The sequence below is a fragment of the Mauremys reevesii genome, linkage group 7 (assembly GCF_016161935.1).
Source record: "Mauremys reevesii isolate NIE-2019 linkage group 7, ASM1616193v1, whole genome shotgun sequence".
In the NCBI taxonomy this organism is placed as follows: Eukaryota; Metazoa; Chordata; order Testudines; family Geoemydidae; genus Mauremys; species Mauremys reevesii.
The window spans coordinates 88,157,350-88,174,037 of NC_052629.1; the positions used below are offsets into that span (position 1 = coordinate 88,157,350).

At 50.5% G+C, this 16,688-nt stretch overlaps 1 protein-coding gene across 5 annotated transcripts in view; it reads right to left on the bottom strand.

The window, feature by feature from the left end:
* Positions 1–574: 574 nt before the first annotated feature.
* The window catches only part of VGLL4 (vestigial like family member 4), a 159,591-nt gene continuing 143,477 nt past the window's right edge, over positions 575–16,688 (bottom strand). For all 5 annotated transcript variants that reach the window (XM_039482101.1, XM_039482099.1, XM_039482100.1 and 2 more), the window contains 2 exons: positions 4,776–4,899; positions 575–1,026 (listed from right to left, as the gene is read on the bottom strand). In XM_039482101.1, coding sequence (XP_039338035.1) covers positions 758–1,026; positions 4,776–4,899 — 393 coding nt within the window. In that variant the 3' untranslated portion in view covers positions 575–757. The remainder of the gene's footprint in view (positions 1,027–4,775; positions 4,900–16,688) is intronic.

Genomic DNA, 16,688 nt, shown 5'->3' on the forward strand with positions numbered 1-16,688 from the left:
TACAGTCTATACATTAATAGATACCAGCTATTTTTCATAACATGCATCTTTAAGCACTATTGAACTCTCCATCCTCAGCTCTACTCTAACAAACTGCAGTGTTTAGAAAAAATTAAATGCCCATGTGGTCTGTAAGTTATGCAGTCCAGTTGCAAGCACTAAGCACCTGAAATCTAAAGAAAGAGCTATAACCTGTATGAGACTTCCCCTTCCAAAGCCGTTTAAAAAAAAAAACTGATAGAAATGTCACTTGAACCCTTTTTTTCAGCAGTTTGCCTTCAGGATATCAGCATCATGCATAAAGTTGCCATGCAACTTTAGTCCTCCTCCAATAGTGCAAATCATACATGACAGTTCTTTTCAAGTATATACATACAAAATTACTTCACCGGGGGGTGGGGGCAAGCCAGGCAAACTGTAGTGTCAAGAAGCTAATAAAAGCAAAAAGCATTTGGGTCAACCAACTGTGTGTGTGTGTGTGTGTGTAATGGCTTTTTTGTAGATTAGCATGCATTTTTTGTAAAGGGGTAGCAGATGCTTGCATCAGAGGTTTCTTTGGTAACTGAGGCAGGAAAAAAAGGATGCTACATCATATAGATCTTTATCAAATAGTTCCTGCTATCATCTTTAAGGGCACCCTTGTACAAACACCAAACAAGTACACAAAAACGTGTTGAAAACTAATCTCCCCTCACCCCAACACTATTCAAAGCTCAGTCAAACCATGCAAATTCGGAAGTGTGATGATCCGCTCTCTTCATGAGACTACAGAGGGCGAATGATTATGATTGACCATGTGGGAGGAAGGGGAAGACTGGCCCCGCCTTGAGGCAGACTCAGGACTGCTGGACACTCCATCCTTTGCCGCTTTAATTTGAAGCCATGTATCCCCAAGTGCTTTGGCAAAGTGGTCATCAACTGATCCTGTGATGGACACAGAGTTTGCCACTGGCTCAGGCTCCTTGTAATTCTTGCCAAGGCTTCTGCGGAAGTGCTCTTCCACCACTGGATCACAGGCAGTGGTAGCTAGATGGGAGAAACAGGCAAGACAAAACCAATATTTGAATAAGACTCTAGCTACCAGATGCTACTTCCAGATTCTTCCTTCCTCCCATTTTGGTACCAGCTGGACTTTTTATTGGAGGAGGACTTAAACATGCAGAAGCAGATCAGGTTAAACTAGAGAACATTTTTCTCATTACCTACACTGGCCAAAATTTGGCCTTGCACTTTTTATACAGAGGCCCCTAGCTTTCTGATAGCATCCCTTAGGCTGGTAATATAAATTTTGAATAGTTAAATATCCAATTTTATAGAAAAAACAACAACAATCCCATAGACAATGTGTTCATTTTCCATTAATTCCACTTGAGCCCATCCTTTAAAGACTTGGTGCACAGTCTGTTGAAGTCAATAGACTTTGGCTCAATCCCTAAATTACTTATAGGTGAGCTGAAATGCTTTCTACAGTAGCTGCCAAGAGCTGGGTTCAAAGTTCCACTTTTCAAGTAAGTGAACTGCAGGCACTCTCTGAGTTGCATCAGTAAGATCAAAAACCACTGTAGGAGAAAGCAAGCAGCTGAGAACAGATCTTTGCAAGTAAATAAAGGAGGAATCATTTTAAACTCTCTTGTGTTAAGAAATAATAGTTTTAAAGTTTATGCACAAAGCCTGATAATAAGCTGTTAAAAATCTCATTCTGTGTTGTCTTATCCTGCCCAATTCCTTTCAAAACAATGGAATGTTAAGCATAAATAATAAGCATTTAAATGAGGAAAACATTCTGAAAATGATTAGAATCATTCCAAAACTTTTGCAAATATGGCAGCTGTTCCAATCTGAAAAGAATTTCTCAGCTGATCCTATATGTTGTTGAGACTCAGAATGGAGACCATACTGCAAATTTGTCTAGAAAGTGTGGACCAGCAGGGAGGAGGAAATTAGTATTATTTCTAGGGCTGTAAAGCGATTAAAAAAATTAATCATGATTAATTGCACTATTAAACAACATTTATTTTAATTATTTTTGGATGTTAACTACATTTTAAAATATATTAATTTAAATTACAACACAGAATACAAAGTGTACAGTGCTCAATTTATTTTTTATTACAAATATCTGCAATGTAAAAAAAAAACATTTTCAATTCACCTTCAAGTACTGTAATGCAATCTCTATCATGAAAGTTGAACTTACAAATGTAGAATTATGTAAAAAAAACAAAACCCTGCATTCAAAAATAAAACAATGTAAAACTTTAGAGCCTACAAGTCCACTCAGTCCTACTTCTTCGTCAGCCAATCGCTCAGACAAACAAGGTTGGTTACAATTTGCTGGAGATAATGCTGCCTGCTTCTTGTTTACAATGTCACCTGAAAGTGAGAACAGGCGTTCGCATGGCACTGTTGTAGCCGGCCTTGCAAGATATTTGTGTGCCAGATGCGCTAAAGATTCAGATGTCCCTTCATGCTTCAACCACCATTCCAGAGGACATGCTTCCATGCTAATGATGGGTTCTGCTTGGTAACGATCCAGAGCAGTGCAGACTGACGCATGTTCATCTGAGTCAGATGCCACCAGCAGAAGGTTGATTTTCTTTTTTGGTGGTTTGGGTTCTGTAGTTTCCACATCAGCATTGCTCTTTTAAGACTTCTGAAAGCATGCTCCACACCTCATCCCTCTCAGATTTTGGAAGGCACTTCAGATTCTTAAACATCGGGTTAAGTGCTGTAGCTATTTTTAGAAATCTCACATCGGTAACTTCTTTGCATTTTGTCAAATCTGCTGTGAAAGTGTTCTTAAAACAAACATGTGCTGGGTCATCATCCGAAACTGCTATAACATGAAATATTTGCAGAATGTGGGTAAAACAGAGCAGGAGACCAGGCACAAATTTAATTGACTCATTTTTTTAACGAGCCTCATCAGCATGGAAGCATATCCTCTGGAATGGTGGCCAAAGCATGAAGGGACATACAAATGTTTAGCATATCTGGCATGTAAATACCTTGCAACCCCAGCTACAAAAGTGCTATGCCAATGCCTGTTCTCACTTTCAGGTGATACTGTAAATAACCAGGCAGCAGTATCTCCCATCAATGTAAACAAACTTGTTTGTCTTAGCAATTGGCAGAATAAGAAGTAGGATTGAGTGGACGTGTAGGCACTAAAGTTTTACACTATTTTGTTTTTGAATGCAGTTATGTAACCTAATAAATAATAATATGCATTTGTAAGTTACACTTTCACAATAAAGAGATTGCACTACAGTACTTGTATGAGGTGAATTTAAAAATGATAAACAAAAGAAATAGTAATTTTCCAGTACATATTTGTAATTAAAAATGGGTACTGTGCACTTTGTATTCTGTGTTGTAATTGAAATCAATATTGAAAATGTAGAAAAACTTCCAAAAATATTTAATAAATTTCAATGTGTAGTCTATTGTTATAAGTGCAATTAATCATGATTAATTGACAGCCCTAATTATTTCTTATCTTTCTTCTTAACCTGCCCTGAAATGAAACTAATATCTCAGAGGGACATGCATATTCAGGTGTTTGATATTTACAATATTTATAGTGGGTAAAATTTTCAAAAGCACCTTAAGTAACTTAGGCTCTTCCTGAGTCCTGTTTTCAACAGTAATTAAGACCTGGTCTAAAACCGTACATTTTGTACCAGTACAACTATTTCAGTTAAGAGAGACCCCTCTAATTGAACTGAAAGTAGAAACCTACGCTGGGGGAATGTTTAGAGTGCCAAGTAAAGAATGTAGCTTCCTTTCTGCATTTATACACAAAGAAGAAGCTTGAGAGTACATCCAGCATCACCAAGGTGGAGTGAAACCTGCCATCTGTAGTTGCAAAGGCCTGTGACCACAGCAGAAACATAACCATTCCACAGTGCAGTAAGGGGAGGGCTTGGGAAGCCTATACTGCGCAAAGTGAGTGGAAGGCAAGGAAGGCTCCCTACGCGTGCACGTTGCTTTACAAACAGATCACTGCCCTAGACAGCTTACAGGGCATGAAAAGAAGGGTTAGAAGGAGGTTTAAGATTTAATGCCCACCTCCATTTGCTGCTTGTTATTGTTTATTCTTGTTTTTAAAACCTTTGCAAAAGAGTGCCCCTGCTCCCTTGCCACTATTTGATAAATAACTATTTAGAAATGGCCCCTTCTTACTCAAGCACTGACTTGAGGCACAAAATAACTCCTTTAATGGTGCTTTGCGCTTGCAGAAGGGGCTGCACATACAAATTTGACAAGGCCCCATATTTTTACTGCTTTTTATTCCTGCTAGCTCTGCTGCTCCAACACAACTAAGAGGGAGGGAGGGAGCTGGATTTTCTTCCATTTTGCACATCAACGGAACTGTCTACCAATTTCCAATCAGTTACATTTCTGCAACACCACTGTGGAATGGAGTGAACCCAGCATGGCTCTCTAAGCCCAGGCAGAGTTTATAGAGATAATAGAAAAAACTTGTTTTCATTTTGATACAGAAATTAGCAATAAACACAGAAGCCCATAATTCTATATTAGAAGGATGGAAAGTGATCACAATAAAAAGCCCTTCCAAATAGTTGACTGTAGCAGAAGGGCCAACTCATTCATAACTATTGAGTCACTAGCAAGATACAATAAGCCATAGCTCCCAAACCCTGCCATTTATTCAGTACAAATGGTGAAGTTTTAAAACAGGGTTGGATAATTTGGCCATCTAGGAATGCTGAAGCCCCAAGAGAGGAGAGAAAAGGTGAAGCATAACTTACTGCTAGATGGTCTTCTGTAACTGGCTTGCATGGCTGAACCACAGCTACTGTGGGCGATGGGGCAATGGGAGAGGTTACAGTTACGGGTGTTTGCAGAGGCACATGTGATTACAGATGGACGGTTCTGAGGGAAAAGAACAGAATTGTTATTCAACAAGGTCACTGGAACAAACAATGCTATCTCTTAAAGCATACAATAACTGAAATAATCTTAGCGGGGATCTGTCAGCTGCGAGCAAATACATTTTATTATGTAAGAGAGGAGGAGAGAGTTATCTGGCTACAAGTAATCCCTAAAATATCTAATTCAATATAGTAAATTAAAACCAAAATAATAGGCCACAGAGCAAATCCCATCCTGTACATGATCCTGCAATATTAGAACAAAACCTGAAATGTTTTCTATTGGAAAACATTTGTAAAGACAAGGTCTAAATATCCCAATAAAAAATAAAATTACTTAATAAAAATGACTGTGCATGTAGTAGAATTTGACCTACCTCCCTTCACAGCAGATGTACTAATTTTAACTAATTTATCTCATTAAGTAAAATACAAAGGCTGCTTATATCTGGGAAGAGGCATAGCTCAGTGCTTTGAGCATTGGCCTACTAAACCCAGGGTTTTGAGTTCAATCCTTGAGGGGGCCATTTAGGGATTTAGGGATCTGGGGCAAAAATCTGTCTGGGGATTGGTCCTGCTTTAAGCAGGGGGTTGGACTAGATGACCTCCTGAGGTCCCTTCCAACCCTGATATTCTGTGGGCTCTCGTGAAAGAGCCAGGACTGCATCTCAACACTTGATCTCACTTTGGGGTGACAGTGCAGAACTGAATGTCAACCCCACACTAGAGAGAATTTTATTAGCTGCTATAAGGCTTCCACAGTATCTTCCTTCTAAAGAACTTGAAGTACTTTGCAAACATTATTAATAGGTTAACCCTATTAGTTAGGTAACCTAACTTTTATAGTTGAAGAAACTGAGGCAATAAGATCAGCTAAATTACTCGCCCAGAGTCATGAATTCTCAATCCTGTGCTTCACTTCCCCATATTGATGTAAAGCATGAAGAGTAGAAAGAAAACACCAAGCAATATCGGAGTCCTGAAAACAGTGGAACAGAAATAGATGAAAATGGCTCAGAAAAGTTTCTCTGGCTCATGGCTTTCCAGCACTGCCTCAAAAGCAACACCCTTTTTCCACTTCCCAAAACTGTTCAGTCACTTGGCAACCCTAGTAACACTATTATTAAAAACGTTAAATTGGTACATTTCTGAGATACTGAGTCATTTTGGTTTAACATTCAGGTGTGTATGCGGGGGGAGAGTCGTATGCAAAGGAATGGTCCTGGTTTCTCTAAGTGGCTGCCTGAAGAGAGGAGTGATGGAAAACACACACACTAAAATATTTTTGCTTAAAACGTTTGGTATATTTTATGATGTGAGTTCATTTTGCATCTCTGTAGCACATGACCTGGCTTGCCTGAATCAGCGCAGTTGGCAAATAATTTTAATTTTATGCCTCACTCTCAATTCACTGCAGTCAATCTGCAAACTGTACTAAACCTATCCTCAACACAAAGTAAATGGAAAAGAGAAATACCAGGGGAGGGAATGGCTTTCATTGTTTAACATATGTTCAGCTTAGGCATATTGAACAGAGATTTCATTTCACTGCAAGATCAAAGTAAGTTCTCTGAGTCAAATGCCAGCTACATAAAGCAAAGTAATATGATTTTTTTCACTATTCTTCCAGACATGATGAGCTAAAATGTCCATTCACATCCTACTTCATTGATAGCAAAGTCAAATACACCTCTACTCCGATATAACGTGACCCTCGGGAGACAAAAAAATCTCACCACGTTATATCAAATTTGCTTTGGCCCCCCCGTTCCTTGTTCCCTGACCGGCCCCCTACAGAGACCCCGTCCCTAATCACCCCCAGGACCCAGCCCCCTATCCAACCCCCCTGTCCCCTAACTGCTCTGCCCCCTATCCACCCACCCACTCCCCACCCCCTGACAGGCACTCACTGGCAGCAGCGGGAAGCAGAGCAGCCCGGCCCTAGCCCGCTCCACTCCGCCAGCTCCCAGCCGCAGCGCCCCGCTGCCGGTGAGTACGGGGAATTTGGGGAAAGGATGCCCCCCCCCCTCTCACCTGCGGCGGGAAGCCGAGCAGCCCAGCCCCAGCCAGCTCCCAGCCATGGTGCTCCACTTCCCGCTAGGCAGGTGAGTGCAGGAACTTTCCCCAGCTCCCCTCAGCGACACGGCTGAGAGAGGGCTGAGGCCACGTCGCTCCGATTCCCGCCGCAGGTGAGTGCGGAGAGGTTGGGGAAAGGACTCCCCCCATACTCACCAGCGACAGGAAGCGGAGTGCTGCGGCTGGGAGCTGGCAGAGTGGAGTGGGCTGCTCTGCTTCCGCTGCTGCTGGTGAGTGCGGGGGGGATCCCTTTCCCCAAGCACCCTCCTCCGAGCAACACGGCTGGGGCCGGGGCGAGGGAAACAGAGCGGGCTGCTCCCGGCCCCCCGCCACTCTGGGACTGCAGGGCCCCCAAAAGTGCCCTCCCACAGCTCCTGCCCCCAGACCCTGGTGGGGGGGGGGAGCCCCTGACCGCCTCCGAGGCGCTCTGCCCCTTATCAAACCCAGAGTAAGCGCGTCAGAGGTTTACCGCCTTGTATGCGAACCCGCCTTCTTCTTCGAGTGATTGGTCCTATGCATTCCAGTTAGGTGTGCGCGCCGCACGTGCACGGCATCTCGGAACTTTTTACCCTAGCAACACCGGCGGGCCGGCTGGCGCCCCCTGGAGTGGCGCCGCCATGGCGCGAGTTATATACCCCAGCCGGCCCGTCCACTCCTCAGTTCCTTCTTACCGCCCGTGATGGCCAGTTGGAACTGTGGAGTGCTCTTCGTTCTCCACGACCCTAGCTTTCGCTTCTGATTTGTATATAGTTAGTTTAGTAGTTGGTTTGACAGTTACTTAGTTAGATAGTTAGTGTAAATAGATAAGGTAAAAGGGGGGGGGGATTCCCCTTTTACCTCACCCGGTGCGGGCTCATGCCCAAGGCACCGGGCTTTAAGCCCTGCGCGGCGTGCCAGAGGCCTATGCCCATCGGAGACCCGCACGACGCCTGTCTCCGTTGCCTGGGCGAAGGGCACAGAACAGACAAGTGTTCGATCTGTTCTACTTTTAAACCGCGGACCCGGAAAGAGCGGGATATCCGCTTGAAGCAGATCTTGATGGAGGCGTCGCTTCAGCCACCGGCACCGTCCGCGCCGGCACCGCGAACTGCCTCGGTGCAGAGCGCACCGGCGGCACCGAGCCGCTCCACCTCCGCGGCACCGCCGATGCAGAAAGCGGTTACGAAGTCTCGGCACCGCTCGCTTTCGCCCGCGAAGAAGCAGAGGCTGGCGAAGGCACTGGCTCAGGTTCGCTCTGAGGACTCTGCAAAAGCGGTAGCGCAGCCTGCGGCCCCCGCGGTGCCCGTGCACAAGCCGTGCACCGGACCTTTGACTCCGGCGCCGCAAGGCCCGTCGAGTCCGGCGTCGCCACGCTCCCCGGTGCCGTCCGCGGTTGAGCCCCGGCTGCCGTCAACGCCGGAGACATTCGCCTCCGCGCGAGAGCTGATCCAGCTCATAGAGGCACCAGGCCTCCGGCCCCCGGCACCGCCGGTGCGGGCTGTCGTGTCGGCGGGGAAGCCGGCCAGAATGACCCGGCCACCGTCCCTGGACAGGCAACATGGACGACGCACCCAGTCCCGGTCCCGTTCCCGGTCCTGCGGCAGGTCTCCGTCCCGTTGCTCGCGATCTCGGCACCGCTCTCCTTCGCGGTACCGATCGCCGTCGAAACGTCGGTCGCAGTCCCGGTACCGCTCGTCATCGCGGTACCGGTCGTACTCCCAACGCCGCACGAGGTCCAGGTCGCCATCGCGTCGGCACCGTCAGAGATCGCCGTCCCGGCACCGCTCCCGGCACCGCGACTCGCGCGGGCGTTCATGGCACCGGAGCTCCCGGCACCGGTCGAGCTCCCGGCACCGTGTCGGACGTCACTCCCGGTCGCCTTCCCGGTACCGAACGGAGCAACATCGCTCTTCCTTGCCATCCGGGGACGGACTGCCCCATTCTGCAGCGCACTCTGTGAGCGCCTCGGCACCTCCATGGCCATCTCGGCCCGCGTCGGTCGCTTCTGGCACGGAAGGATACAGACTCCTGCCACCTACCCCACAAGGCCATCCTCAAGGGGCACAACCGTGGGGCTTCTGGGTTCCATGGGCCCAGTATGAGGCTCAGGGGGTGCCCTTTCCACCAAGGCCTCCCGCGTCCAAGCGCAGGGTTCCAGAGGCGACAATAACCCGACCGGCCCCTTCGCCACCGGCGGCGGATGCTATACCATCAGAATCCCAGGGCCACGCGCAGCCCGCCCCCCCCGACGAGCAAGCAGCGGACCCCTCTTCGGAGGCGGTCGTCCAGGGGTTGTCCTCCTTGTCCTCGCCTGATGAGGCAGTGGCCGGCGCGGCGACAAAGGAGCCTCCACCCATCAATGTAAAGGCTCACCAAGACCTCCTTCGCCGCGTGGCGACAGCTATGGCCTTGCCGATAGAGGAGGTACAGGAAGACGAGGACCCCATTACAAACGTTGTTGGGGCAGACATGCCGGTGCGAGTTGCGCTGCCTTTTGTACGGACAGTGCAAAAGAATGCCACCGCTATCTGGCAGACGCCTGCATCCGTGCCTCCTACAGCCCGTGGTGTTGAACGAAAGTACTCTGTCCCTCCCACGGGCTATGAATATTTGTACACACATCTGACCCCGGACTCCCTGGTAGTCCAGTCGGTTAAGGATAGGGAACGTCACGGCCAACCGGCCCCTGCGCCCAAATCAAAGGACGCGAGGCGTATGGACCTGCTAGGCCGAAAGGTCTATTCCGCTGGAGGCCTACAAATGAGGATAGCCAATCAGATGGTCCTCCTCGCCAGGTATGTCTTTGATATCTTGACGTCCCTGGCGAAATTTACTAAGCTCCTGCCGACAGCCTCCCGACAGGAGTTCGCGGCCATGTTGGAGGAGGGGAGGAGGTCGTCTAGATCCTCCATCACAGCCGCCCTCGACGCTGCGGACTCAGGTGCAAGGACCTTGGCCTCCGGTGTAACGATGCGGCGTATCGCCTGGCTGCAGTCTTCCACCCTGCCGCCGGAGGTCCAATATACACTACAGGACCTGCCATTCGATACAAAGGGGCTTTTCTCGGAAAAGACGGATTCTCGAATCCAGACTTTGAAGGACGGCCGTATTGCGATAAGTACTCTAGGCATGCATACGCCAGCGACGCAGTGCAGGCCATTCCGTCCACAGCCCTCCCGACTGGCCTATCAGTCTCGGTATCGACCTTACAATAGCCGACGACCAGCCCAAAATCGCCGTCGTCCGTCCGGCAACCACCGCAACCAGGGCCAGGCCGCTTCCAAGGCCCCTCAGGGGGCCAAGCAGGCCTTTTGATGGGACGCTCGAGGACGGCCCATCACTCTCCCTACCGGATCCTTCCCCTTTATTTTACAACCGCCTTTCCCATTTCTTTTCGGCGTGGTCCCAATTAACAACAGACAACTGGGTGCTTCAAACAATCCAGTCGGGATACCGCCTGCAATTTGTTTCGCCCCCTCCTTCCCACCCTCCCTGTCCCTCTTCAGGGACCCCTCTCATGAGCAAGTCCTCTTACAAGAGGTCCAGACTCTGTTGAGCGTGGGTGCCATAGAAGCAGTGCCTCAAGACAGGCGGGGCAGGGGATTCTACTTCCGTTATTTTCTCATCCCCAAGGCGAAAGGCGGGCTACGTCCTATCCTGGACCTTCGTGAGCTGAACAAGTACCTGCTCAAGCCCAAGTTTCGCATGGTCACCCTGGGGACCATCATTCCCTCTCTGGATCCGGGAGACTGGTTTGCCGCCCTCGACATGAAGGACGCCTACTTCCATGTCGCGATCTATCCTCCCCATCGTCGTTACCTTCAGTTTGTGGTCAACGACACCCACTACCAGTTCGCCGTGTTGCCGTTCAGACTTTCCACCGCCCCGAGGGTGTTTACCAAATGCATGGCGGTAGTCGCCGCAGCCCTCCGACGTCGTCAGATGCACGTTTACCCGTATCTCGACGACTGGCTGGTTCGAGGTCAGTCCCGGCAACTTGTGATGGACCAGATGGCAGAAATCCTGTCTCTCTTTCAGCGGCTCGGTCTTCTCATCAACACCGAGAAGTCCACTTTGATTCCGACGCAGCGGGTGGAGTTCATCGGAGCGGTCCTCGACTCCACAGTGGCCAGAGCCTGTCTCCCTCGCGCTCGGCACCAGACGATGGTCTCCATCATCTGGGACCTCGTCGCCTTCCCTACCACGACAGTGCGCTCCTGCCTCCGCCTCCTGGGCCACATGGCCTCGTGCACGTATGTCACCGCGTACGCGCGGCTCCACCTTCGTCCGTTCCAGTCGTGGCTCGCGTCGGTGTACCGGCCACATCGAGACCCCATCGACATGGTGGTCACGGTCACCAGGACGACCCTCGAGTCCCTCAACTGGTGGCTCGACCCGGAGGTCGTGTGTGCCGGAGTTCCGTTCCACCCTCCTCGCCCGTCCGTCACTCTGACCACGGATGCCTCAGCACTCGGTTGGGGGGCCCACCTGGGCGATCTCCACACGCAGGGCCTGTGGTCGGTCCAGGAGCTCGCCCTGCACATCAATGTTCGCGAGCTATGCGCCATCCGCCTGGCCTGTCGCACCTTCTGCACCCACCTGCAAGGCCGTTGTGTGACAGTATTCACGGACAACACCACCGCGATGTTCTACGTGAACAAGCAGGGCGGAGCCCGCTCCTCCCCCCTCTGCAAGGAAGCGATGCTCCTGTGGGACTTCTGCGTGACCCACTCAATTCACCTGGAAGCATCCTTTCTTCCGGGAGTGCAGAACATGCTGCCCGACTATCTCAGCAGGTCGTTCCTCTCCCACGAGTGGTCCCTCCGTCCAGATGTCGTCCACACAATCTTCCGGAGGTGGGGGTTTCCCCAAGTAGACCTATTCGCCTCCAGAGAGAACAGGAAGTGGCACCTGTTTTGCTCGTTCCAGGGTCGCTCGCCAGGCTCCCTGTCGGACGCCTTCCTTTATCACTGGACGGATCGCCTCCTCTACGCCTTCCCTCCGTTCCCGCTCGTGCACCGAGTGCTCCCGAAGCTTCGGAGGGACAGAGCCCACGTCATTCTAGTAGCGCCAGCCTGGCCGAGGCAGCACTGGTACACCCTGCTGCTCGAGCTCTCCATTCGGGAACCCATCCCCCTTCCGTTGTGGCCGGACCTCATCACCCAGGATTTCGGCAGACTCCACCATCCGAACCTGCAATCCCTCCATCTTACAGCTTGGTACCTGAGTGGCTGACCCACGCGGAGAGGGGCTGTTCTGCAGCGGTTCAACAGGTCCTGCTCGAGAGCAGAAACCCTTCCACTCGCTCCACTTACCTAGCGAAGTGGAAGAGGTTTGCACTCTGGTGTGATCATCGAGGTCTTAATCCATTCCTGGTACCGGTCCCTACCATCCTGGACTACCTCTGGCACCTTAAGGAGCAAGGTCTGGCGGTCTCCTCCTTGAGAGTTCATCTGGCAGCGGTATCCGCCTTCCGTTCCTCCGTGGAAGGTCGGTCCATCTTCCCGAACCAGATGGTTTCCCGCTTCCTCAGGGGCCTGGACCGATTGTACCCGCCGGTGCGGCGCCCTGCCCCGTCCTGGGATTTGAACCTCGTGTTGGCCAAGCTGATGGGTCCTCCGTTCTAGCCCTTAGCCACGTGCTCCCTGCTCTACCTCTCTTGGAAGACGGCCTTCCTCGTTGCCATTACATCAGCGAGGCGAGTTTCTGAGCTTCGCGCTCTAACGGTTAATCCGCCATACACGGTCTTCCATGGGGACAAGATGCAGCTTCGCCCTCATCCGGCCTTCCTCCCGAAGGTAGTGTCAGCTTTCCATCTCAACCAGGAGATCTTCCTCCCGGTGTTCTTCCCGAAGCCGCATGCCTCGCCTCAGGAACAGCAGCTGCATACCCTCGACGTCCGTAGAGCGCTCGCTTTCTACATCGAGCGGACTAAGCCCTTCCGGCGTTCGCCCCAGCTGTTCGTAGCGGTTGCTGACCGCATGAAGGGAGAGCCGATATCCTCCCAGCGGATTTCCTCCTGGGTCACTGCGTGTATCCGGACCTGCTACGAGCTGGCTCACGTACCACCAGGCCGCGTCACTGCACTCGACGAGGGCGCACGCCTCATCTGTTGCCTTCCTGGCCAACGTTCCGATCCAGGACATCTGTCGAGCGGCCACCTGGTCTTCGGTCCACACCTTCGCCTCCCACTACGCGTTGGTGCAGCAGTCTCGAGACGACGCAGCCTTCGGCTCCGTGGTATTATACTCCGCCACGTCTCACTCCGACCCCACCGCCTAGGTAAGGCTTGGGAATCACCTAACTGGAATGCATAGGAGCAATCACTCGAAGAAGAAAAGACGGTTACTCACCTGTAGTAACTGTTGTTCTTCGAGATGTGTTGCTCCTACCCATTCCAGACCCGCCCTCCTTCCCCACTGTCGGAGTAGCCGGCAAGAAGGAACTGAGGAGCGGACGGGCCGGCTGGGGTATATAACTCGCGCCATGGCGGCGCCACTGCAGGGGGCACCAGCCGGCCCGCCGGTGTTGCTAGGGTAAAAAGTTCCGAGATGCCGTGCACGCACGGCGCGCACACCTAACTGGAATGGATAGGAGCAACACATCTCGAAGAACAACAGTTACTACAGGTGAGTAACCATCTTTTATATTGGGTCGCATTATATCGGGGTAGAGGTGTATACTTAAAGTAAGCAAAGGGGAAAATGCTGCAGTTACTTGATTCCTTTGTACGCAAGGCACAGTGGACACAGATTTCATTTTATATGCTGCATAGTTGGCAGTACTGTATTTCTTCACCTTGCCTAAGATGATATTTCTCCAAAAAAACCTATTTTATACATATGTACACAAATCTGTATAGGGCTACTTGAGTTTATGAATGGATTTATAGGTGAATGAGTTTTCTTTCTGCATCTTTCTCTAGACTTCACAAGAATGCCTGTGCTAGCACTGCCTATTACCACTGTGAATATATTAAAATGAGAGGTACAGAGGAATTAATAACATAGTGACTACAATTGCTGAACTACACTGGCCAAAATCAGTTTTTCTATAGCCACATTAGACACAGCAGCAGATAGAGAAACGTGAGCATGCATTACTGTTGTATGAACTCAGTTAAGGCATAATCAAGCCACAGTCTCCTATTGCTATTTTCCATACACATTTTCTTTCTTGCACAATTTCTATACTGTAATCTTAGCAAGGACTCGCCTCACCATCCCATTTCCCCAAGACACTAGATTGCAACTAAGCTCAAAATGTCAAAGATAACAAAACAAAAATCTGGCCAGGGTGTTAGGGTATAGTCCAGTACAAACACCTCCTAAGGAACAGCAGAGTATGTCAGGGCTGGCTGCCAGGTTGAGAAACAAGAGTGTAAAGAGCACCAGTGTCGTCAATGGAAGCCTGTCCCTTCCTTCTCTGTCATCACTGAACAAACTGTTAAGAGGCAGAGAAGAACTGTTGTACATAGAACAATAACTGTAGAATCTGCACATTGAGTTACGCAAGATAGCAGCAATCCTAGGGCCATTTCCACACAGCAAGACTTTAAAAGGTTGGATGCAAGCACAAGAGCTGTAGAGAAAGAAAAGACGGTTACTCATTTTTGTAACAGTTGTTCTTCGAGATGTGTTGCTCATATCCATTCCAATTAGGTGTGCACTCACCGCGTGCACGCTCGTCGGAAGATTTTTACCCTAGCAACACTCGGTGGGTTGGCTGGGTTGCCCCCTAGAGTGGCGCCACCATGGCGCCGAATATATACCCCTGCCAACCCAATGGCCCTTCAGTTCCTTCTTGCCGGCTACTCCGACAGAGGGGAAGGAGGGCGGGTTTGGGAATGGATATGAGCAACACATCTCGAAGAACAACAGTTACAAAGGTGAGTAACCGTCTTTTCTTCTTTGAGTGCTTGCTCATATCGATTCCAATTAGGTGATTCCCAAGCCTTACCTAGGCGGTGGGGTTGCAGTGAGATGTTGCAGAATGCAAAACTGCTGAGCCAAAGGCTGCATCATCTCTGGACTGTTGGACCAGTGCATAATGTGAGGCAAAGGTGTGGACCGAGGACCAGGTAGCTGCACGACATACCTCCTGGATGGGTACATGAGCCAGGAAGGCAGCAGAAGAAGCCTGAGCCCTGGTGGAATGTGCAGTGAGGTGGCTCGATGGAACATGGGCCAAGTCATAACAGGTACGGATGCACAACGTCACCCAAGATGAAATCCTCTGGGAGGAGACAGGTAGGCCTTTCATTCGGTCTGCCAGTGCGACGAAGAGCTGGGGCATTTTACGAAAGGGCTTTGTCCGCTCGACACAAAATGCGAGCGCCCTACGGATGTCTAGGGAGTGCAATTGCTGCTCCCTTTGCGATGAGTGTGGCTTCGGAAAGAAGACCGGAAGGAAGATATCCTGGTTGATATGAAAGGCCGACACCACCTTAGGGAGGAAGGCCGGATGTGGCCGCAACTGCACCGTGTCCTTGTGAAACACAGTATACGGTGGGTCCACCGTGAGAGCCCGAAGCTCGGAGACTCGTCTGGCTGATGTAATGGCTACGAGGAAAGCTGTCTTCCAGGACAGGTATAGCAGCGAGCAGGTTGCCAGCGGCTCGAATGGGGCAGTCATAAGTCTGGTTAGAACCAGGTTGAGGTCCCAGGTTTGGGCGGGGTGGCGAACTTGGGGGTATAAGCGCTCCAAGCCCTTGAGGAACCTAGAAACCACAGAGTGCGAGAATACGGAGCGGCCACTCTCCCCTGGGTGGAAGGTAGAGATGGTTGCCAAGTGCACCCTCAATGATGATACCGCCAGGCCCTGCTGTTTGAGAGACCAGAGGTAGTCCAAGATGGAATGGATCGGGACCTCGGTGGGAGTAACATTGTGCGTTTCGCACCAGCCAGAGAAACGCTTCCACTTGGCCAGATATGTTAACCGAGTGGAAGGTTTCCTACTATCCAGGAGTACTTGTTGTACCGAGGCAGAGCGCAACGTAACTCTGATCAGTTTACCCACGCAGCAGCCATGCTGTGAGGTGCAGGGATTGCAGGTCTGGGTGGTGAAGTCTGCCGTGATCCTGCGTTATGAGGTCTGGGCGAAGAGGCAGGGGAATCGGGTTGGCTATCGACAGGTCTAGCAACATGGTGTACCAGTGCTGCCTGGGTCACGCTGGAGCGATCATGATCAGGTGCGCTCTGTCCCTGCGGAGTTTTAGCAGGACCCTGTGAACCAGCAGGAATGGTGGAAAAGCGTACAGCAGATGGCTCATCCATGGCATCAGAAAAGCATCCGAGATCGAGCCCGGGGAGAAGCCTTGGAATGAGCAGAACGTCTGGCACTTCCTGTTCTCGCGAGAAACGAAGAGGTCTATGCGGGGAAAGCCCCACTTCCGGAAAACAGAATGGATAACGTCCGGACGAATCGACCACTCGTGAGACAGGAAGGATCTGCTGAGGCGATCCGCCAGAGTGTTCCGAACCCCTGGGAGAAAGGATGCTACCAGGTCTATCGATTGGGCTATGCAGAAGTCCCAGAGCTGGATGGCTTCCTGACAAAGAGGGGAGGACCGTGCTCCTCCCTGCTTGTTTATGTAATACATGGCCGTTGTGTTGTCTTTGAACACCGACACACAACAGCCTTTGTAGGTGCTGCTGAAACACCTGGCATGCAAGGCGGACTGCTCTCAGTTCTCGGACATTGATGTGCAAGGCCAGCTCTTGAGCTGACCAAAGG